This window comes from Nyctereutes procyonoides, unplaced genomic scaffold (genome assembly GCF_905146905.1).
Source record: "Nyctereutes procyonoides isolate TBG_1078 unplaced genomic scaffold, NYPRO_anot_genome, whole genome shotgun sequence".
NCBI lineage: Eukaryota > Metazoa > Chordata > Mammalia > Carnivora > Canidae > Nyctereutes > Nyctereutes procyonoides.
The window spans coordinates 458,210-481,475 of record NW_026575124.1 but is presented as its reverse complement, the minus strand read 5'-3'; the positions used below and the strand labels follow the sequence as shown (position 1 = coordinate 481,475).

At 49.8% G+C, this 23,266-nt stretch overlaps 2 protein-coding genes across 6 annotated transcripts; both read left to right on the top strand.

Annotated features, from left to right (window-relative positions):
- The first annotated feature begins 8 nt into the window (after positions 1 to 8).
- On the top strand, positions 9 to 14,770 carry PRKAG1 (protein kinase AMP-activated non-catalytic subunit gamma 1). 2 transcript variants are annotated; one of them, XM_055337065.1, is made up of 12 exons: positions 9 to 84; positions 5,020 to 5,068; positions 11,597 to 11,706; positions 11,907 to 11,988; positions 12,086 to 12,144; positions 12,284 to 12,329; positions 12,435 to 12,489; positions 12,766 to 12,892; positions 13,200 to 13,365; positions 13,523 to 13,560; positions 13,786 to 13,932; positions 14,073 to 14,770. In XM_055337065.1, exons 1-12 carry the CDS (start codon positions 76 to 78, stop codon positions 14,175 to 14,177), a joined length of 993 nt encoding a protein of 330 aa, XP_055193040.1. In that variant the 5' UTR covers positions 9 to 75; the 3' UTR covers positions 14,178 to 14,770. The 2 variants fall into 2 exon arrangements, with proteins under 2 accessions (XP_055193040.1, XP_055193041.1); XM_055337066.1 differs by having other exon boundaries at positions 15 to 84; positions 11,554 to 11,706.
- Positions 14,771 to 15,943: 1,173 nt separating this feature from the next.
- DDN (dendrin) lies at positions 15,944 to 21,835 on the top strand. 4 transcript variants are annotated; one of them, XM_055336885.1, is made up of 4 exons: positions 15,967 to 16,002; positions 16,814 to 17,012; positions 17,849 to 17,920; positions 18,333 to 21,835. In XM_055336885.1, the coding sequence occupies exons 3-4, from the start codon at positions 17,874 to 17,876 to the stop codon at positions 20,236 to 20,238; spliced, it is 1,953 nt and encodes a 650-aa protein (XP_055192860.1). In that variant the 5' UTR covers positions 15,967 to 16,002; positions 16,814 to 17,012; positions 17,849 to 17,873; the 3' UTR covers positions 20,239 to 21,835. The 4 variants fall into 4 exon arrangements, with proteins under 4 accessions (XP_055192861.1, XP_055192860.1, XP_055192858.1 ...); XM_055336886.1 differs by lacking the exon at positions 16,814 to 17,012 and having other exon boundaries at positions 15,944 to 16,002; XM_055336883.1 differs by lacking the exon at positions 15,967 to 16,002 and having other exon boundaries at positions 16,020 to 17,012.
- The last annotated feature ends 1,431 nt before the right edge of the window (positions 21,836 to 23,266 follow it).

Sequence of the window (23,266 nt, the reverse complement as noted above, 5' to 3'; positions counted from 1 at the left end):
CCCCCACCCCCGCCCCTCCCGCGCGGCTCCCAGAGAGCTTCCTAAAGCGAGCGAACCCTGTCAGCGCCTCTTGAAATGGAGACGGTGAGGAGCGCGGGAGGGCGGCGGGGGGCGCTGTGGAGCCGGAGACCCCCGTTAGGGGCCTGGAGGCTGGGCGGGGGCCGGCGTCTGTCCCATCCCGTGACGCTGCCCCTCCGCGCCTTCGCCGGGCGCGTCTCCGAGGGCTGGGCCGCGCGGTGCCTGCCTCGCGTCCGCGGCCCCCCCGGCCGGAGCCGGCGGGGACTCCGTCCTCTCCATTGGCAACCCGAGCACAGCCTGGCGGCCTCGGGCCTCCTCTCCCCCCAGCACCGCAGGCCTTCAGAGGTTTGGCAGAGAGAGCGGGGTTGTGACCCGGCTTTCCCGGGGGGCTTCCGGGGGGCTTCCGAGGGGCTCCGGCGGACACGACCCCCACTGGCCCCGGGTGGCCTGTGAGCCCCGCAGCGCCGTGGCTGGCAGGCGGGAGAGGAGGAGGACTTCGATACTGCTTCAAGGTGTCGAGCGAAGTCACCCCGCCTTAATAAGACCGCAAAGCGGGCTTTCCCCGGAGGAAGGACTCTCGGTGCTAGAGGCCGCGGAGTCCTGGGCAAGTTTAGGTTATGCCCTGCCCTGCGATCTTGAGTCCTTCTTGGCAGCAGGCCTTGACCGACTGCGGCAGGTCCCGGTCAGCCTCCCAGAGATGCTGCAGGTAGCCTGCCACAATGTTTGGATCCCCCCTCACTCTCAGGAGCCCTTTGCGAGCACCCTGGAACCCTATATCCTCTGTCCGGCAGAGTGACTCCTCCGCGTCTTGGTTTTTAATTATGTTGCTGGCAGGCTCCTCTTTCTCTGGGCCAGTCTCATGCCCGTAGCAATTCCTTTACCACACCCTTTCTCTGCCTGCAGAGCGGTCATGTCCCTCAATTTATAAAGGAGAAAACAGACGGAAGTGGCAAAGTGACTTGCAGCTGGTCACCCAGGCAAGGGGGTCAGCTCTCACAGACGAAGAGAATTTTGAACAAGAATAAAAGGTCTGGGGCGCCAGGCTGGCTCAGTCAGTAGAGCCTGTGACTCTTGATCTCAGGGTCGCAAGTTCTGACCCCATACTGGGCATAGAGCCTACTTAAAAATAATCATAATGATGATAAGTGAAGAATAAAAGGTCTGATCCTGTTAAATTCAAAATAACATTATCAATTCGTATTTTACTTACTCATAAAATGTATGAGTAAGGTTTACAAAACACTTTCATGTAGGTTTCTCTCATTTAGCACTCATGCTTTATGTATTAGGTTCTTGGGATAGAAATTGTTTTATTTTTTTTAAGATTTTATTTATTCATGAGAGAGAGAGAGAGAGAGGCAGAGACACAGGCAGAGGGAGAAGCAGGCTCCATGCAGGAAGCCTGATGTGGGACTCGACCCCAGGACTCTAGGATCACTCCCTGAGCCAAAGGCAGACGTTCAACCACTGAGCCACCCAGGTGTCCCTAGAAATTGTTTTAAAAAAGAAGTCTTGCTTTGAAAATGCTCAGCCTGTCTGGAGTGGGGGTGAGGGCATGGCAATGACAGCTGTTACCAAAGGTAGACTGTAATAAAGCTATCATCAAGGTGCAAACATGGGACTGTGGAAGCATAGGGGAGGGAGAAATTGTTAGGAACCCAAGAAAGGGCATTGCAGGTTGAGAGAACAGTGTAAGCACAGGCATAGAAATCGGGGTGTGTAGAGACTGATTGGGGGTGAGCCAGTGGCGTGATGTCGCTGGAGCTTTGGATTTTGTTTGCAGTGAGAGAAAAGACTGGAAAAGTAGGCTGAGGTCAGGTTGAAGGTATTGCATACCACACTAAGTTTGAGCTTTGTTTTGTAATAAAGGGAGCCACGGAGGCTCCATATGCCAGGCAGCGAGTGTACTTTACGAATGTTCTTAACAGCTCCTGCCAATGGGTGGAACTACTTCAGAAAGTAGTGGGCTCCTAGTTGCTGGAGATAACTTTTACAAACTTGAGATGCTTAAAAACTTGGAGACAAAAAAAAAAAAAAAACTTGGAGACAACATGAAAGATGAAAAGGAGATAGATTTAGGGCAGGAAGACCCAATTTAGAGAATGTTATAGAAGTGACAGGTCAAAGCCTAAGTTAAAACTATGAAAGTGGAGGATCCCTGGGTGGTTCAGCGGTTTAGTGCTTGCCTTTGGCCCAGAGCGCGATCCTGGACTCCCGGGATGGAGCCTGCTTCTCCCTCCTCCTGTGTCTCTGCGCCTCTCTCTCCCTCTCTCTCTCTCTCTCTCTCTCTCTCTCTCTCTCTGTCTCTCTCTCTCTCTCATAAATAAATAAATAAATAAATAAATAAATAAATAAATAATAAATAAATAAAATAAATCAATCTTAAAAAAAATACTATGAAAGTGGAAAGGAGAGACATGGATTTGAGACATTTCTAACATATCAGCTTAGTTAACAGATGTTAAAGACAAATTTAGGTTATGCCCTGCCCTGTGATTCCAAGCAGACATATTGGCATAGCTCATTCTTGGAGGCACCTCTAAGGAGAACAATGCAAAAAACAGATGGGAACCCGAGTAAGACTAATAGGATGAAAGGACAGATGCTGTTTTGTATTGAAGCATCTGAAGAGTCTTCGTGACATCTGTGGTTGTCCAGCAAACAATTAGAAATGTGGATCAGTGGGTGCCTGGATGGCACAGTCAGTTAAGCATGCAGCTTGACTCGATTACAGCTCAGGTCATAAACTCAGGGTTGTGAGATCGAGCCCTACGTCCGCTCTGTGCTCGGTGTCAAGTCTGCTTGAGTTTTTCTCTCCCTCTCCCCCAAGTGTGCTTGTGCTCTCTCAAATAAATAAATAAATAAATAAATAAATAAATAAATAAATCTTAAAAAAATATGGATCACGAGTTCAGAAGAAACTGTGAATCCATGTATCAGGTCTAGTCTGTGTCTCTATAATAATATTTTGTACTCATGCATCACAGTGGTACTTTCTCAGGTTTCCTATGTTATTAAAAGCAGGGAGAAGTGAACATAATTAACCTCCTGTGTGGAAAAATAGGCAGAAAGGTAAAGTCATATTCAGTTGTGCCTGACTCTTGTGTAGGTTTTTGTATCTTTAGCTGTACATCACTTTTCTCTCTGTAACTTAAACCTAGGTCTCTCTGTTCACAGGAGTGTTCATTGTTGTCATTATCATTTTGAGAGTTAAAAAACAAAACAGGGCAGCCCCCGTGGCCCAGCGGTTTAGCCCTTCAGCCCGGGGTGTGATCCTGGAGACCTGGGATTGAGTTCCACATCGGGCTCCCTGCATGGAGCCTGGTTCTCCCTCTGCCTGTGTCTCTGACTCTCTCTCTCTCTCTCTCTCTCTCTCTCTCTCTCTCTGTGCCTCTCATGAATAAACAAAATAAAATCTTAAAAAAAATAAAAACAAAACAATTGAGATTTATGTGCAGAACCCCATGCTAGAAGGTATGGGTGATAGAAAGAAATATAAAATAGTTCTAGTCTTTCAGGAATTTAAAACCTGTTTAGATAGATAATGAACAAAAAAACTGTAGCACAGTGCTCTATGTAAGTATTACATGACAGGTACAAATAAACAGCTACACAAGTAGCTGTTTCCATGTCTTTGTATAGATCTTTGTGAGACTGTGTTATCCCCATGTGTGTATCTTTACCACTGAATAGCCCTCTCTACCCCACTTATAAGTGATGAGGCTGTTGTTCCGATAGCTTTGCCAAAATGCCAGGCCAAGCTGATAGTCTTATGCAGCCCAGAGAGAAGAGTGGGAGATTATTCCCCTTCTCTCCTACCACCGCCCTGGCCCATTAGGGGAGGGAAATTTAGGGCTGTCCTGCCAACTTGACCCTGTTTACCACCATCCTACCAGGTTCAAGCCAAGGCCTTTAACTTCATGTTACACCATAGTAGCTATGTAGGTGATGTATGACTTTAACTTAGTTTTGGTATGTTACACAGAACAAAGGAGGCCAAAACTGTTGATTCCAGTGGATTAAAATTATTGCCCCTCCTGGATTCCTAGATAACAATGAAATTTCCAAGTGTTCCCACTTGAGGGAGCCCAGTGATAAGTTCTGAAAGTTTCTCTGTATTCAGAGCACTCTAATGTCAGACTGTTATGGTCAAAGAAACTTGGAAAACTAGGAGCCCCTGACTTATAAGGATGCTAAGAGGAGTCAGGTTCCCAGTTTCAAAACACTTACTGTCCTCGCCCACCCCTCAGTCATTCAAGCTTTAACTCTGTGACAGTCAGCTGCTGGGATCCTCCCCAGATATTGTCCTGTCTCTGTCTTTCTCTCTTTTTTAGAGAGAGAAAGTGTGTGTGCGTGCATGAAGGTGGGGTGGTGAGGGAGGGAATCTTAAGCAGGTTCTATGCCCAGCACAGAGCCTGATGTGGGGCTCAGTTTCATGACTCTGAGATCATGACCTGAGCTGAAATCAGGAGTCGGATGGTTAACCCACTGAGCTACCCAGGCACCCCTAATATGGTCCTCTCTTAAAGGGGTATGTCTGTGATTCTAGTGTCGACAAGTAGGTTTAGTATTTGGGGGAAAACAGTATTGCCTCTCTGGCTTCCATGTTTTTATAAAGTAGATCTGTGAGAACCTTGTGGGTTCTCAGGTTTTCTAGTCTCAGCTTTTAAGATCTAATGTTTTATTAGGCAGTGTAATATATAAGGACATAGGCTTTGGAACCACACAGATATGTGTTCAAACTCCTGTTCTACCCCTTACCCGCCATGTGACCTTGGGCAGGCTGTTTAATATTTCTTGAACTTCGGTTTTCTAATCTGTGAAAATAAGGCTAATAATAGTGTTTACCTCAGGGTTCTTATGATTAAATGAGATACTATTTTAAGAGGGCCTTATGGTGCTTTAAATGAAGTCATTAATTCACCAGCCCTTCTGTTCATGCTAGGCTAAAATGGATGGAGCGTAGGATAGGCTGAATCTTTGTTCCTCTTGTCTCTCCAGGTCACTTCTTCAGATAGCTCCTCAGCTCTGGAAAATGAGCATCCTCAAGGTAAGTTTACTGAAGAAAGGAAACCTGTTCTAAAAGCAATAGTCCAATCCTAACTTGTCCTCAGCAATGCTTTTGAATCTCTCTCAGAATTTTTCTCAGGATGCCCCTGGGAAAATTCAAAACTGGGCCAGATAATGTGTCAAACCATAAAATCAGGAATAATAATTTGGCAGGATCATCCAGGAATAAGTCTTGGGCAGGGTGGGAGTGATTAATACATTCAGTTACCAAACCATTTAAGGGAAATTTTTGAGGAAAAACTTCCATAGGCAACTCTGGGCTGGCTAACCATGTATCAAGGTGCCGGGTATTTTCTGATTATCCCAGAAACAGTGCCACTAGGATTTTATCATCCAGTGAGCTCACTAAAGCCACTGAGTATACACAAGAAATTATAGAAAGGAAAAAAAAAGAAATTATAGAAAGGCCTTGAAAGCCCTTAAAAGTAATCTAGAAATAGAGGTACTAAACCCTAAAATCCAGGGCATAGAAGAAGGCAATTGTAGCACCTGCCCAAATAACTGGTTAGAAAGGAATGGTCCAACCCTAGACTAGAAAGAAGCAGAACTTACAGACACCACCTTTAAAGGATTTTACCCAGGAAAACTCCTGCGTCTTCTCAGGACATATTTATGGCATTAGGAGTACACACTTCCTTAGAGAATTGAAATATGGGCTGAGATCTTAGGACATATTATCAAGGGTCTCTGAGTTCTCCAAAACAATTTTTAAATGTTCTGTTTTCACTTTGTTGGTATCCTAAAAAGTTAATATAGTCATATTTGAATTATCTGGGTGATATTCATAATTGAGTACTGCCACATGATATCAGTGCCTATTTTATGTTTCTGAGTACATTTGTAGTAGCTCCAAGGCAAGGGTCAGAAACTCTAATTATGAACCAAGCAGTGCTGTAGGCTGCATAGTACTATAGATTTCATCACATCTAAAAGGAGATAGCCACTATCCAAGTCTTGTTAATTGTCTCTCTTCAGAAATTCCAGCCTAGTTTGGTCAGATCTGATTTTGAAAGAAATTGAGAATTTGGATTTTTGCGTAAATTTCCAGATTTTTACAACGTGGGAACTGGTTTAAATTATTTTTAAAATACTGAGAAAGCCAAATCAAAGATGTTTATAATTCTGTGGCCTAAAATGATAGTATTTAACTATCAGCGTTGCATGTCTTAAATTGGCATCCAATGGCATGTTCTCTTGGGAACTCCTTCGCCTAGCCACCTTGGGCAAGGCAGGAGAGTTCCCGGATCAGGGACACTTGGAACACTGGAGTCCCACAGAGGCCAGCAGCACCAGGCCACAAGAGCTTTCCCTTGAAAAACAATAGTGGGCTTTAGTTAAAGATGATGGATTGAATATATGCATCTACTTTTGTTTCTTCACAAAAAAAAAAAAAAAAACACTAAACACACCAAAAGAATTTTTTTAAAAGGTACAAACCCAGCAGAATAGAGAGAATAAGAGAGGAGACAATAGCAATTAGAAGCTGGAAAACAGACCCAAGAGTGGTAAATCACTTAGTAGACCCGAGAAAACTGAATTACAAGCTAGCAGTGAGGAAAGCCAAAAGAAGCACTGAAGATCTAAGAAGCAGTTGGATTCAGAGACTCCTACTCCACTGAGTGCAGCTAGGAAACTCCCCCTCCCAACTTTGGCAGACTGGAGGTCTGGAGAGGGGCTCAGGCCCAGTTGAGGGCTGAAGTACTATACTAAACATGGGAGCATGAAGTGAACTACACTGGATGCCGAGATCCCAGTCCTTTCCCCCAGTCTAATTTCCAGAATGCTGACAGAAAAGACTTCACCCTCCAACCGCAAAATTGAATAAATAATCCTCTCCAGAATTCCCTTGAAGGGAAAGCCCTAAAAATATAAGTATTGAATGTTCCCCATCTGAACATCTCACAGTAACCATGACTCACATATAAACCTGGGCTGCCAATCAGCTTTAAAGACTGCACTCTTAGAATATGGTTTGAATATTCCTTTAAGTCAAGGATTACCAGACATCTAAAGAGAACCTCTAAAAGAAAAAGAGGGGTAGCCCCGATGGCTCAGTGGTTTAGCACCGCCTTCTGCCCAGGGCCTGGTCCTGGAGATCCCGGATCGAGTCCCATGTTGGGCTCCCTGCATGGGGCCTGCTTCTCGCTCTGCCTGTGTCTCTGCCTCTCTCTCTCTCTCTCTCTCTCTTTTCTCATGAATAAATAAATAAAATCTTTTAAAAAATAAATAAAAAAAATTTTAAAAAGTGATCCAAATTGCCCCCTCTCAAAAGAAACAAAGAGGGGGAAAAAAGCAACAGAAGGGAAAAATCAATGCATAAAGAAGAAAACTTTAGAAATTAACATTAAGGGGTGCCTGGGTGGCTCAGTCAGTTAAGCATCTGCCTTTGGCTCTAGTCAGGATTTCTGGGTCCCCGGATCGAGCCCCACATCGGGCTCCTTGCTTTCCAGGGGAATCTGCCTCTCCCTCTTACTCTCCCTCTGTGTTGCCCTCTCTCTCTCTCTGTCTCTCAGATGAATATATTGTTTTAAAAATCTGTTTTAAAAAATTTAAAAATCTTTAAAGAATTAACATTAATATATACTCAGATAAAGAACCTGTTTTCACTATGCAACAAATACAGGATGTCATGGGTTTTTTTTTTAAGATTTTGTTTATTTATTCATGAGAGACATAGAGAGTAGAGAGAGAGAGAGAGACAGGCAGAGGGGGAAGCAGGCTCCATGCAAGGAGCCCAACATGGGACTCGATCCCGGGTCTCCAAGATCACGCCCTGGGCTGAAGGCGGTGCTAAACCACGGTGCCACCTGGGCTGCCCACAGGATGTCATGTTTTTTAAAAGGAATTTTCAGAAAACAAAGAAGAACTCTGGGACACTAAAAAAGCATAGCAAAAATTTTAAGCTAAGTAGAAAGTTTGGAAAATTAAGTTGAGGAAGACTCTGAAAAAGTAGAATTAAAAATCAAAGTAGTAGGGTGCCTGGGTGCCTAGTCAGTTAAGCATTCAACTCTTGATTTCAGCTCAGGTCAGGATCTCAGGTCATGAGATTGGAGCCTCACACTGGGCTCTGGATTAGGTATGAAGCCTACTTAAGATTCTCTCTTCCTCTCCCTCTGCCTCTGCTGCCCCTTCAAAAAGAAAAGGGGGGGGGGTGCCTGACTGGCTCAGTTGGTGGACTGTGTGATTCTTGATCTTAGGGGTTATGGACTTAAGCCCCATGTTGAGTGTAGAGATTATTAAAAAAATAAAATCTTCTTAGAAACCCACAAAATCAAAGAAGTGAAAAAAGAAAAAGAAGCATAACTAGGAGAGATAAGATATTTTAACAATAATAACAACAAAAACAACTCACCAAACAAGACAAAAACAACCTTAAAGGGTCAGTCTAGGAAGTCTGGTACCTAAATAATAGGAATTACAGAAAGAGAAAAAGAACAAACCAGAGGAAAGGAAATGATCAAGGAAATAATTCAAAAACATTTCCTGAAACTGAAGGACATTAGTTTTCATATTGAAAAGACTTATTGAGGGGCACCTGGGTGGCTCAGTGGTTGAACCTCTGCCTTTGGCTCAGGTCATGATCCTCAGGTTCTGGGATTGAGTCCCACATCAGGCTCCCCGGAGGGAAGTCTGCAACTCCCTCTGCCTATGTTCCTGCCTTTCTCTCTGTGTCTCTCATGAATAAATAAATAAAATCTTGAAAGAAAGAAAGAAAGAAAGAAAGAAAGAAAGAAAGAAAGAAAGAAAGAAAGAAAGAAAGAAAGAAGAAGAAGGAAGAAAGAAGGAAGAAAGGAAGGAAGGAAGGAGAAAGAAAGAAAAAGAAAGAAAGAAAGAAAGAGAAAGAAAGAAAGAAAGAAAGAAAGAAAGAGAAGAAAGAAAAGACTTACTGAGTATTTAGCACAGTGGATGAAAGCACAACCCAAAGCACAATAATCATAGATTTCAAAGCACTGGAAATGAAGAGAAGATCCTAAGTTTCCAAAGAGAAAAAAAAAAGTTGCATAAAAAGAATCAGAATTATGGGGCATCTGGGTGGCTCAGTTGGTTAATAAGCGTGTGCCTTCCACGCAGGTCATGATCTCAGAGTCCTACTCAGTGGAGGAGTCTGCCTGTCCCTCTTACTCCCCCTCTGTGGTTGCCTTCTTTCTTTTTCTCTCCTCCCCGCCTCTCTCAAATAAATAAAATCTTAAAAAATAAAAAAAGAATCAGAATTACCTTGGACTCTCAACACACCAGAAACTAAAGAGTGATGGGGCAGTGCCCTCAACATTCTGCAGGAAAATAAATTCAAACCTAGAATTCTATATCCAGCCAAATTCTACATCAAAGATGAGGGTAAAATAAAGATATCTGCCACCTGCAAGTCTCAAAAAATTTACCTCCCATGCACCGTTTCTCAAGAAGCTACAGGAAGATCTATACAATCAAAACAAGGAAGTAATCACAGAAGAAGAAGGAGAAGGAAGGAAGGAAGGAAGGAAGGAAGGAAGGAAGGAAGGAAGGAAGGAAGGAAGGAGAAAAAGGAAAGGAAAAAGGAAAGGAAAGGAAAGGAAAGGAAAGAAAGAAAGAAAGAAAGAAAGAAAGAAAGAAAGAAAGAAAGAAAGAAAGAAAGAAAGAAAGAAAGAAAGAAAGAAAGAAAAAGAAAAAGAAAGAAAGAAAGAAGAGTACAGGAAACAGGAGTAGGAGTGACAATACAAGAGAGACATCAAAGGGACCTCCGGAGGGTGAAGAAGGAAGATCTCAGGAGGACAGCTGTGCACACCAGCAAACCAGCCTACATTTGAGCAGGTCAGAAGACTCCCAAAAGACTTCTTTGGATGGTTTAAATTGATAGACTAAGTGCTTCTGAATTTTTTGAAAGGAGATTTAAACAACTGGTGAAGAGTTTGGGATTAAATTTTTTTTTTAATTTACTTATGATAGTCAGAGAGAGAGAGAGAGAGAGAGAGAGAGAGAGAGGCAGAGACACAGGCAGAGGGAGAAGCAGGCTCCATGCACCGGGAGCCCGATGTGGGATTCGATCCCGGGTCTCCAGGATCGCGCCCCGGGCCAAAGGCAGGCGCCAAACCGCTGCGCCACCCAGGGATCCCGAGTTTGGGATTGAATTAGTTATAAAAACAAAAAAGACAGTTATTAACTCCAGGGAGAACAAAGTTGTGAAAGAAAGAGGGGAAAAAGTCAAGAGTTTATGATTGGTCTTAGCTCCAAATAATTAATATTCAGTCAAAATTATTTAAATACTAATGTAACCATCATTATAGTTTAACTTCTAGAAGAATGGGGAAATGGGAGGTGCATGTTTGTGTTGGGATCCTGGTAGGAAGGAAAACTAAAAATTCTCATATTCTTTGGATGATAATAGATAATGCCCCAAGGTAGAAAAATTTTTTAAAAAACAGCAATATAAGGTTATTTATAGACATAGAAATAAGTGCCAAAATAATCAGCCAAAAGAGGTCCCATCTCAGGGGAGGGTTATTAGTACAATAGGTACCAGGGACTGCAGTTTTTCTTATCAAAATTTGTAGAACTGTTTTTTTTATTTTTTAATTAAAAAAATTTTTTTTCTGCTTGACTTTTTAAATTATATACCTGTATAACTGGCAAAAAATTAAAAATTAAAAACAACTGGCATAGAATTTAAGATCATGAACTTTGGAAGCAGGTAGGTCTGTGTTTAAGTCTTTCTTGTCACTTACTAATGGTGTGACCTTGAGCAGTTTATTTATCTACTTCCTGTTTTCTCATCTGAAAAATGAGGACAATATTTGCTTTAAAGATTTGTTGTAAGGATTAAATGACGTGATATTTTTAAAGTCCACATAGCATAGTATATAGCACATTCAGGTTATTATTTTCTGGGTTGGTTGCTTCTCCAAATTAGAGCAAGCAATTAAAATCAGAGGATAAAAAGGTAAACACAGCCAGGTTCTTCCATTTGTCTAGAGTAGGTGGGATGATTTCTGATTCAGAGGGTCATCCCAAGATGGACTCTCAGGGTGTTTAGGGTCAGGTTAATTGAGCACTGGGCTCCAACTGAGTGGTGATCTGAAATGGCCCATTTTGGACCATGACTTTTTCATCTGCAGATCTTAGAAGAGCTTTAAGAAGCTTACTTGAATTTTAAGAAGCTTAATTATCTTAATTGAGAAAAGAGAACAAGTGAAAATGTGCTTAAATCTATGAAAAGGAAATTTGAGTTAAAGATGAGAAAAAACTTTTAGATTACAACAGGATAATGAAAGATATTAATAGATTTTTCTGTTTTAGTAGCTATCTTTTGCCTAAAGGAGCCAGTAGATAGAGTCCTATCTGGATATGGAGGTTGGATGAAATAGTTTCTGAGGGGCTTATCTAGATTTTCTGGGAATAATAGGAACAAATCAGAAAAGGGGCCTTACAAAAAATCAGGTTCTAAATATTTGAACAACTACACTTTTATTTTCTGCCTCTTTTGATTGTGAGTCGTTGCATGGAAGGAAGCTTCTAACTATCCCACCCTGTGCAGAGACCCCAGAATCCAACAATAGTGTGTATACTTCCTTCATGAAGTCTCATCGCTGCTATGACCTGATTCCCACAAGCTCCAAATTGGTTGTATTTGATACTTCCCTGCAGGTGGGTGAAATCCTCTTCTCCCATCCCCCTTCCTAGGAGCCTCTGGTTCAAAAACTCTCATCCTATCTCATCCCAAGGGTAATATCCTTGTCCTCATATGGGTTTAGTCTCATGTTTTCCCCAACATACCCAGCCCCTCTTCTTTTAAAGTCTTGCACCCTGTGAATTTTCCTTTGTGATGATTACTCTTTTGGCTACAGGTGAAGAAAGCTTTCTTTGCTTTGGTGACTAATGGTGTACGAGCTGCCCCTTTGTGGGATAGTAAGAAGCAAAGTTTTGTGGGTAGGCAAAAGTTTCTGGAACACAGTATTACTGGCATCACGTGTGGGCAGGGAGAGAAGTTTTGAGCAGTGCTGAGGGATCTTGTCTTGGCTTCTAGGCATGCTGACCATCACCGATTTCATCAATATCCTGCATCGTTATTATAAATCAGCCTTGGTAAGACACCGTAGCCCAACGACCAAAACTACTTTGCCCATCCAAAGTCCCTCATTCTTAGTTCCTTTCTTCTAAGCAGACTCTGAGGGGTTAATGAAGCAGAATGATGAAGGCTCAAGTTCTGTGCTTCTGCTTCCAGGTACAGATCTATGAGCTGGAAGAACACAAAATAGAAACTTGGAGAGGTATGTAGACAAGGGGAGTGGGTCGTAAAAGGAAAAAGAAACGGAGAGTTTCCTAGGAAATGGTTTTCCATAGCGGTATTTTGTGAACCTCCCTTTTCCCTTCAGAGGTGTACCTACAAGACTCCTTCAAACCACTTGTCTGCATTTCTCCTAATGCCAGGTGAGTTCCCGCTGCCCGTTCATCCAGAAGGGGGAGAGCCTTGGCACCAGCACAGCTAAAGCCCAAATACCCAGAGATCCAGGGGCAGAAGAGAGACAAGGCTCTCCTTCCAAACACACACGCGCATACTCTGACACACTCTGTAGGTGTGGTTTGAACACTGCTCCCTTCTCCCAACCACCAGTTTTCCCTACTTATAGACACATTCCAAGAAGCTCTTTAGCCAGCTCAGGCTCAGCACTGTGGGACTTATCATTATCCCCCACCTTCCCACAGCTTGTTTGATGCTGTCTCTTCATTAATTCGAAACAAGATCCACAGGCTGCCAGTTATTGACCCGGAATCGGGCAACACCTTGTACATCCTCACCCACAAGCGCATCCTCAAGTTCCTCAAATTGTTTGTAAGTGTCCTCAGCCTGGTTTTTACTACTACTTCTTTTTTTTTTTTTTTTTTAAAAGAGAAACAGAGAGCAGGGGTATGAGGGGCAGATGGAAAGGGAGAGAGAAAATCTTAAGCATGCTCCACACCCAGCGTAGAGCCTGATGCAGGGCTCAATCTCATGACCTGGGCTGAAATCAAGAGTTGGATGCTTAACTGGCTGAGCCACCCAGGCGCCGCTAGTTTTTACTTCTTATATACTGGGTTGGAGGGGTGTCCAAGGATGATGTGGGGGGTCTTGAAGATCAAGCTGATGGTTCTCTCCTCAGATCACTGAGTTCCCCAAGCCAGAGTTCATGTCGAAGTCTCTGGAAGAATTACAGATTGGCACCTATGCCAACATTGCTATGGTCCGTACCACCACTCCTGTCTACGTGGCTCTGGGCATCTTTGTACAACACCGAGTCTCAGCACTACCAGTAGTAGACGAGAAAGGTTAGAGATTGCACAGAAAGAGAGGGAGGGCTCCAGGGAAGCCAGGGTGGTTCTGGGAAAATCTGCTGTCCCTCAGCTCAGCCCGGAGGGTGATGCTACAGGCAAGGGGAGCCTCTGATGCCAGACCCTCCTTGCTGAGCTGCCTCTGCCCCCCTAGGGCGCGTGGTGGACATCTACTCCAAGTTTGATGTTATCGTGAGTGATTGCGGAGGGCCTGGGAGGGAGGGAAAGGGGCGGGCTGTTGAATGTGGAGAGGGAGAAGAGAGTCTCTTCTAATTGGAAAAGGAATTGAACGAGTTGGGTGTGGCTTGTGGGCATGGCTAACAACTGCCCTAAATCCCTCTGGTGCAACTGGGTGGGCTCAGGGTTTGGGGGCTGGCTTCTTTGCTTCCCTGCAAGCACCTTCCTCTCTCTCCCCAGAATCTGGCAGCAGAAAAGACCTACAACAACCTAGATGTGTCTGTGACCAAAGCCCTGCAACATAGATCACATTACTTTGAGGGTGTCCTCAAGTGCTACCTGCATGAGACTCTGGAGACCATCATCAACAGGCTGGTGGAAGCAGAGGTAGGGAGGCCAGTGGCCCAGAAGGAGCTAGGGAGAGCAGCTTTGAGTGTGGGATTTGGCACGGAGGGTGGGGGTTGAAGGACTCCTCCTAACTGAGGCCGTCACTAAACATCCCTTTTCTCCCTTGTTGCTCCACACAGGTTCACCGACTTGTAGTGGTAGATGAGAATGATGTGGTCAAGGGGATTGTATCACTGTCTGACATCCTGCAGGCCCTGGTGCTCACAGGAGGAGAGAAGCTCTGAGCTGGGGAAGGGGTCAGGCAGCACAAGGGGATATGCCCCCACTCACTGCCTGACCAAAGTTCTAGGAATCACAGATGAACCCTTGAGAAAATTGTGACTCTGTTCCCTGCTTGGGAGCTGGGGAGGGTATGGGGGGAGGAAGGAGAATGGATTTTTAGCAGTCCTTATCCTCACACATACAGCTAGCCCAGCCTAGCCCCTGCCGTCTAAGACGTAGCCCCCTTTCTGGGTGAATGATGGGCCGTGTGCCCCTCGCAAATTCTGATCTCTAAGAGATCCCCAGACCTCACCCAGCCTTTGCCTCTATCTCTGCCCCTGACTCCACCCTAAGATAACAGCACAACAAAACTCTTCCTAAAGATATTTTTATTCATCCTGTTTCATGCTGTATGGAGGAGGCTGAGTCCATTTAGTGACATTTCTTCCCATAATGGGAGTGGGGAGGATTGCGGGGAGGAGGGCCTTTGGATTCTTGTGCTGTGTGCATATGAAGGCAGATGGGGGTTAGGTGGAGGAGGAGGACAGAGTGATTAGCTGAGGTTATTGCTTTTCATGGCAAACCTAATTAAAATGACAGGAACCTCTTCATGGTATTGCAGTGTTTGATTCTTGTAGTTGACAGACACTACTGCTCCAACCGTCCTACTTCCTATGGCTTCTTCAACTCACTACTAACAACAACAGGAATAGTGGCACATACATTTACCCACACATATATGTAAAACTGTGTCAGGCACCATTCCCGGTGCTTTATGCATATTAATTAGTTCTCAGAACCATAGTAGATATGATTCCAGTTTTACAGATTTAAAAACAAAACAAAACTAAGGGACAGAGAGGCTAAGTAACCAGCCCAACATCACACAGCTAGTAAAATATAGAGCTAGGATTTGTGCCCAGAGTCTGGCCCCAGACTCCTGCTCTTTACCACTAACACTAGACTTACTGCCTTTCCATTTCTCCATTCATGACTGTTTCCTACCCTGTTCCCTGCAGTTCTCTTTATTACTCACTTTCCCCTCTGCCTGAACCATAGCTGGGACCCCAGGAGAATCTCCTAACAGCATGAGGTCTCCAGAGAATAGAGAGACTGAGGGTCTCCTTTAGGCAGAGAGACATGCCACGGCCATCAGCTTTTCTTCATCAGGGAAGGTTTGACTCTGTTTGAATTTTGCTGAGCTGGCACTGTCTTTGAACCTACAAAATGGCTCACCATTCTTCGAAGGTGAGAATGAGCTGGGGGCTGAGGGAGCAGACTCTACCTGTGCTGAAGCCAAATAAGCCAAAACAGGTCAACACCAAACACCATAAGGACCGCTAGACTGTCGGCCTGAGCCAAATTTTGGGTACCATTTCACCACTGACTTGCAGGTTTAATACCATTTCCTGTCCAAGACCAGAAGCAATCTCAGAGTACCTCCTTGCCCCTCCCCACACTATACCAAGAACTCTGGTGAACCCTGCCCTACCATACCGGTTCCTCCAAAGTAGGCTTCCTCATGGCGCATGGAGAAACATTTCAAGGCAGCTGTCAGGGCTGTCATCCTGGCTTTGGAGAAAGCCCCTGCTTCTGCATTCACCTCTCCACAGCTCACAGCACCTTCTCAGACTTGGGGGAGGGAGGCTTCCAAGTTAATAGAATTAGGGTATGTTTATGTGTGTGGGGGTGAGTGCATGGTGGAAAGGGCAGATGTCTCCTTATGTCACATTCCATCATGGAGAATTTGTCTAGGGAGGAGGCAAGGGCTTTAAAAAGCCCTGGGACTCTGGTGGGACCTGGGTAGAAGGAAGCACCTTCAAGCAAAGAGCCACCAGAGTGCAGCTGGTAGGTGTGTAAAGCGGGGGAGGGGGGTTATCAAATGGATGGAGTAGGGGCTGTTTGGGTTATCTCTAAATCTCTAAAGGTCCATATTAGGGAGCAGGGGGCCTGGGTTTGGTTGCTCTGGTTTTCATTAAGTCAGTCTCTTACTAACAACAACCCTTCTGGCCCCACCTTCTTAAAAGGAAGGGCCTGTACCCAAAGGGCTGCATGATCTTTTGCCTCTCCCATTCTCCCCTAAAACCTAATCAGTCAGTCTCAGAATCTGAGAATGGAGCAGAAGGAAAGACAAGGAACAAAATTAAGGAGCCTCAGAGCCTATTCTTACCTATTCCTCTCAGAAGAGGCAAATTATCCCTTTTCTTCAGGAACCATTGCCATACACACTCTTCTCCCACCTCTCTGCACCCCTCCCCTCCACTGGAGCTGCTGCCATGGTTGCCAGGCATGGTTGCTAAGTCTCTGCATGGAAGGGTTGGCGTGGGCTGTGCAGCCACTAACATTACCATGGTGAATCAGGGGACACCTGGTATAGGCTTGGGGGGGAGGGATCACATGGATGTAAGCAACACCCCCTGCCCCTGGGACAGAATGAGCGTAAAAGGTGAGCATCTTGAGCACCACTTCAGGTGTGGGGGCTAAGTGAGCTAGGCATTGTTGTAGTGGTGGTGATGGGGAGCTCCACACTGGGAAATCGGGGCCACTTTTAGCATTTCAGTTGCTAGGGGACTGGTTTTGCCAAGGGAACACACCATTCCTCCTCCATCCCTTCTGAAAGGGTGCAAATGCATAAGTACCTTAGTCTGTCCTCCATAAGGCTGAGCAGAGCTGTGTGGGCACAGAACAGTATGACCCCCAAATCCTGGCTTTTGGATTGCGGGAGAGAGCCTGCTGCGAGGAGAGGGCTCCATGGGTGCCCAAGGACAAACAGCTAGCATAAGGATCGTGGGACAGTTTTGATGGCCAAGACAGACTCCTGTGTCCGACCAGCAGCGCTGGGCTGCAACACTGAGAGGGTAAGGAGTTAAGGGTGTGGGGGTCACCCTTTCTGAGCTTGGGGGAGGCAGCTCTCCCCCAGAGCCACATAAAAGCTGTGTGAAAGCCACCGCCTCCTCCCTCCACCGCATGGAAGCTGGTTACTCATCTCTCTGCACCCGAACAGCCACTGCCGCTAAAAATAGACCCCCTGCACCCCAACCCCATGGAAACCAGCAGAGAGTGGCAGGCAGAGACCTTGAGTTCCATTCCCCTCACCTCCCTGTCGGGGAAACTGAAGTCCGAGGCAGGAAGTCGGTGGCAGAACACTGGTGGTGGGGCACCCCGACCAGCAGAAGAGCTAAGGGTTAAAACGGCAGGAAGGTTGGAGCAACGGGGGTGGGGGAAGGGCACCGTCAGCTTGGCAAGAATAAGAGGTCCCCTGCCCACTGGCGCAGGTCCCAACAGGCTTGGGGGCCATGAGCGGTGGGAAGGGGCGCCCAATCCCGGGCCCCAGGGGGCGGCCGTGCACATGGGGGAGGTAGCAGCGCGGTGCCGTCCGCGCCGCACCGTGTCACATGCGCGCGCACACACACACAGACAGGCACACACGTGTGCCGGGGTATATATAGTCCCCAGTCTCTGGGCCCGTCGCTCTGCAGTGGGCGCCGGCTCCTCGGGCTGGGAGGGGGCTCTCGGGGCGGGTGGGAGGGTGGGGGGCCGGGGTGGGGTGGGGCAGGATGCTGGATGGCCAGCTATTCTCCGAGGGGCCCGACAGCCCCCGGGAGCCCCAGGATGAGGAGTCTGGCAGCTGCCTCTGGGTGCAGAAATCCAAGCTGCTGGTGATCGAAGTGAAGACTATTTCCTGTCATTATAGTCGCCGCGCCCCTCCTCGACAGCCCATGGACTTCCAAGCCAGCCACTGGGCCCGCGGGCCCCAGAGCCGCACGTGAGTGAAGGAGGGGTGACGGGAAGAGAGTGGTGGGGCGGGGAGTGGGGTCCGGACCTCCCCGCAGGCACCAGCCAGTGCTGCTGGACCCCGTTCTCTTTCCCACGCCTCCCCCTACCCCATCCCGAGGGCTGGGGCCTGACTCTTCCCCGCATTGTTTGGGGGGGCAGGAGTGGGTGTGAGAAAGGGCAGGAGGTGAGATGGGGCAGACGCTGTTAAAGTGTGCATGGAGAGATGGCGCGGAGTCCGGCTTCGACTTCAGCCCTAACGTATACGCACGTGCACACACGCACACACTCACACACACCCCTGCACATGGCTGCCCCAAATGGTCTCCAGTGCTCCCAGCTCCCCGGACCTCGGCTCCCTTCCCCCACAAACTGCTCACCTGGGTTCCTGCTCATTGTCCCAGGTGTGGGCCGCGCCCGGGATCCCCTGAGCCGCCGCCCCGCCGTCCCTGGGCCTCCAGGGTGCTGCAGGAGGCGACCAACTGGCGGGCGGGGCCCCCGGCCGAGGCCCGAGCCCGGGAGCAAGAGAAAAGGAAAGCAGCGTCGCAGGAGCGGGAGGCCAAGGAGACCGAGCGAAAAAGGCGCAAGGCTGGTGGGGCCCGAAGGAGCCCCCCCGGTCGGCCCCGCCCGGAACCTCGGAGCGGCCCTCGGGTGGCCCAGCCAGTAGGGCCCCCAGCTCCTTCTCGACCCGAGCGCCTGGGGCCGGCGGGGCGACCGCCCCGTCCATCCGCGCAGCCGCAGAGCGACCCAGGGGCGGCGTGGGCGGGGCCCTGGGGAGGTAGGCGGCCAGGGCCCCCCAGCTACGAGGCTCACCTGCTGCTGAGAGGCGCAGCCGGGACAGCCCTGCGACGACGCTGGGACCGCCCGCCACCCTACGTGGCTCCACCTTCTTACGAAGGCCCCCACAAGACCTTGGGGTCTAAGCGAGGCCCCGAGCCCCCCCAGGCGCCGGCCCCCGCCGCCTCTGCTCCGACTCCGGCCAGGACAGAGGGAGGGTGCGCCAAGAAGAGGCTGGATCCTCGGATCTACCGGGACGTCCTCGGGGCTTGGGGGCTCCGGCAGGGGCGGGGTCTCCTGGGGGGATCCCCGGGCTGTGGAGCGGCCGCGCCGAGGCCGGAGGCCGGCAAGGGCGCCGCCGAGAGAAGCCTGGGGCCGGCGACCGCTGGCCTGAGTGGTGGTAGCGACGGCCGTCCCCAGGCCAGAGCTGCCGGGAGCCCGAGCGCCCAGACGGCTCCTGCGGGGTCGGCCCCCGCCGCGCGCAGCCCCCCGCGGCCCGCCCCCAGGGCCAGGCCCCGTCTCAAGGGCTCCGAGGAAGGGAAAGAAAACAGGGAACAGAGCTGGCTCCCCAGATGCTGGGTTCCCTCCCGTAAAAAGCAGCCGCCCCGACAGAGCCAGACCCTCCCCAGACCCTGGGCTCCAGGAGGCACGGGCTGGAGCGAATCCCCGGGTCTCAGAGCGGGGGCAGGACCCTCAGAGGGTGGGAAGGGGACCCGCCGCGCCCACACCCTGCCCCGCAGCGCCCGCGGCCCTGCGCGCGGAGAAGGCGTCTTTGTCATTGACGCCACGTGCGTGGTGATCCGGTCGCAGTATGTTCCGACCCCTCGAACCCAGCACGTACAGCTCTTGCCCGCCGGGGTGCCGCGCGCCGCGGGGGATGCCCCCAGTCCACCGGGGCCCAGCCAGGAGGAGGGCGAGGGAGCCGCGGCCCTGCCCTCGCCTTGCCAAAAACTGCTCCCGAGCAGTCGCCCGTCACACCAGCTCGGTGGGGGGCGCGGGTTCGAAGCCGAGGGCGGGAAGCCGGCGGACTCCTCCTTGGAGGAGCGCGCCTCCCGCATCTTGGGGCTCCCGGTGGGCGAAGTAAACCTCCGGGACGCCCCCGCGCAGCCGGGTAGCCCGCAGCGCTCGGCCCTGGGCCCGGCGGCCTCGGGAGGCGCGGCCCCCGCCGAGGGCCCGGAGGGAGTGGCGGCGGCCCCCCGGCGCGCGGGCCGGGGCTGGGCGCGGACCCCGGGGCCGTACGCGGGGGCCCTGCGGGAAGCCGTGTCCCGCATCCGCCGCCACACCGCCCCGGACTCGGACTCGGACGAAGCTGCGGAGCTCAGCGTCCAGAGCGGCTCCTCCGATGGAAGCGACACAGAAGCCTCGGGCGCCTCCTGGCGAAAGGAGCCGCCCCGGCCGGGCGATGGCGGGAAGACCGCTGAGCTGAGCGACAGTACCCGAGATATCCTAGATGTCATCAGCCGAACCGAGGAGGCCCTCTTCGGGACGAGGGACACTAAGGGGATCCCACAGGGAAACAGGGAGCGGCAGTGACAGGCCCTTTCTTGTATTTGTGTTCCCCACCTTTCCATCCTTGGGGCCACCGGTCCTCTTTCTTCCTCACTTCCTTGTAACCCTTACACCATAGTCATTCCCATTCTTGAAATAGAAGCCGCCCAAATGAAAGGAAAGGGAGCATATGCCAGTCCATGATTTATTTCTCTTTCCTTGTGTCTTCTTTTCTTTCTTCCTTTCTTTTTCAGGAGAGTGAGGATGAGCAGTAGACTTTAATGCCTGTCCATTCAGGGCACTGGGGTAAGGTCTTCAGCAGAGGCCGGTGCACTAGGCGTGGAGCGGAGCAGAGTGGCCTCCCCGGGTTGAGGCAGGAGGGCCGTGATGGTGTAGTCATAGGGCAACTTTAGGGCAGGGTCTTGGGGCTGGAGGGAGACAGGCTTCTGACTCAGGTGACCAGGTGACATAGAGGCCTCTTCTTGGCAGAAGAGGAAGGGATCCAGAGGCAAGGCAACCAGCAAAACAGGAAGAGGGCTCACTTTGGTTACAAGTCTTGGGTTCCGATCCCAATGCTGACCCTGACTTGCTGGGTGACCTTAGGCAAGTCACTTCCCTCCTCCAGGCCTCCTAGTATGTAGGGAGGGTTAAGTTCATCCCTGATGTTTTAGATCCTTGGCGGAGGCTCTCATCTCACACTCTCCTCCACAGGCCAAGAAAGAAAATTAGGAATAAGTGAACAGACTCTGAGGGTCCCTCAGATGGCTTCACTGTCACCTGCACTCATTCTCAGTATTCAGGAGACTGTCCAGGGTTTGCAGAAGATCTGAGCAAGTGGGTAAGGGCTTCTATCCTAATCTCTTTAGGTTTAGGTGAGGGCTCCTCGAGGCAGAGCAGGATGGTGGCCTTGTCACTGTCCCTGGCCTGTGGTGGTCCAAGCTGGGGAGGGAAGGCAGCCAGTGAATCAGCTTGGGACCTCCATGGCCTTCCTCCTTTCCCTCCTCCCCAGTGTTCCTTAGTGATCTTCTGAATCGTTACCACGATTTCTCACCCCGTGGTATCACCCATCTGAAAGAACCCCGAGAATTTCTTGCATCTCTGCCTCTTCCAGAAACCTTGGCCAGGGAAGGAAGGCGGAGATTGGGCCCCCAAAGCCTGTAGGGGTGGGATGTGATACTCGCTGTAGCCACTACGGGGCGCGCGCAGGTCGCGGATTTCCCCGGTAGCTCCTTCCCGAGTCCCCCCCGTACCCGGGCACCGCTAGTTAACCAGATACCCAGTTACTGCGCGCGGGTCCCCCGCCTTGCCACCTACTGCCGTGCGAGGTCGGGGGCAGGCCTCTGGCCTCCTGGACCTCTGCAGCGCGCGGAGCCCCTCTTTGTACTCACCCACGCCACCCGGCTTGGGACCCGGACGCTGGAGTCTCTCTTTCTCTCCGGATCTTGGACAGTTCTGTCTCTATTTACTAGACATGTGAATTTGGCCAAATCACTTCACCTCCCTGAGCCTCAGTTTCCTCATCTGTCAAATGGGGGTTTATAAACACCTACCTCGCAGGGTTGTTGTGAGGATTTTATGCGATAATGTATGTAAAGCGCCTTGTACAGTGCCTGGCACACAGTAGGCGCTCAATAAATCTAAGCTTCCCTTTGTCCAACCCTGGCATCTTTTTCCTCTCGCCGACCCTCTCCCTCCACCCAGGGCTCCGCTGTCCCCACCCCACCCGGGATGGGGCTGGGGGGGGGACTCACTTCTCTGATGGAAACTCCCAGATCACTCTGTCACCCCCAGTCGGTCTCTTCCTTCTTTGCCCCCCACCCCACCCCCGCTGGCTCTTCCCACTGCCCCGGCGCACTCCCCCCACCCCCCATTCCGGGCAAGGGCTGAGTCAGCCTGGGTAAATTTAGCCGCCAGTCGGCGGGGGCTTCGCCCAGACTCAGTCGCCAGGCCCCGCCTCTGCCCCCATCCCTAGGAGTCACTCCAGCTCTGGCTCAGCGTCCAGTCCCGATCTCAAGCCACTTAGGAGTTTGGTCTTCAGGTATCTCAGTGTCACTCCCTCCCCGCCCCGGAGAGACCAGGCGGGTCAGGACCGGGTAGGAGATCAGGGCAGTTTGGGAGGTCGCTGGGCTGGCCCCTGCACTTGGGGCAGGGTGACCTCGGTTCAGTGTGTGTGTGTGGGGGGTCTCTTTGGACGTCTGAACCTGAGGGGAGAGCACTGATCAGAATTACCCTGGAGAGTCCATCCCGGAACCTGCCTGGGACACCCAATGTCGGGTTTCAAGTTAGCTCTTGCTGGAGGGAGGAGGTCGGAGACCAAAGTTCCCTGAGGTCTGTCTTTCGCCTGCAAGTCTAACTGTGACTGTTCTAACTACTGAGCATTTATTGACCCCCGAAGAGGAAGCAGGCATCCGGCTGGGCTCCAAGAAAGAGATGAGTGAGGCCTGCCTGCAGTGGGGTGAAAACGCAAACACACACATAGGGATGCCCGGGTGGCTCAGTGGTTGAGCCTCTGCCTTAGGCTCAGGGCGGGATCCCCACATCGGGCTCCCCGCAGGGAGCCTGCTTCTCCCTCTGCCTACTTCTCTGCCTTTAGGTGTCTCTCATGAATAAATAAATCTGAAAAGAAAAAAAAGAAAAGAAAAGAACACACATAATGCCAAGAGTGAGCAGCCAGCAGTATTATAAAGAGTCAAGCAAAGGAGACTGTATAGATTTTACAAGATCAGGAAATGCACCATGAAGGAGGTGGCGTCTATGATAGAATTTGGGGAAAAGAGTTCCAAGTAGAGGGAAGAGCCAAAATAGAGGTATGGATGTGGGGAGACAGGGTATGTGTAGGAAATTGCCAACCGGTCTGGTGAGACAGGAGTTGAGGGCACATTGGGAGGAGTTGTGGAAGATAAAGGCAGGAGTGAAACTGGGGGCAGGCTGGGGTGAGCCCAGCCCCCAAAGGAGCGTGTGCCTCCGGCCTCTGGGCTTGAGAAGAGAATGGACTTCAGGCCAGGAGGGAGACTGAGGAAGGCCAGGGCAGTGCTGAGAGCATCTGCCCGGACTTTGCTCCTGCCTGGGGGGC

Excerpts from the sequence above, each read along its gene's own strand:
- PRKAG1 (XM_055337065.1), top strand. Across the intron at positions 12,490-12,765 it reads TGCATTTCTCCTAATGCCAG|CTTGTTTGATGCTGTCTCTT; the intron begins GTGAGTTCCCGC and ends ACCTTCCCACAG. Across the intron at positions 13,366-13,522 it reads ACCAGTAGTAGACGAGAAAG|GGCGCGTGGTGGACATCTAC; the intron begins GTTAGAGATTGC and ends CTGCCCCCCTAG.
- DDN (XM_055336882.1), top strand. The coding sequence starts at position 17,712 with ATGCTGGATGGCCAGCTATTCTCCGAGGGGCCCGACAGCCCCCGGGAG. Across the intron at positions 17,921-18,332 it reads CGCGGGCCCCAGAGCCGCAC|GTGTGGGCCGCGCCCGGGAT; the intron begins GTGAGTGAAGGA and ends TCATTGTCCCAG.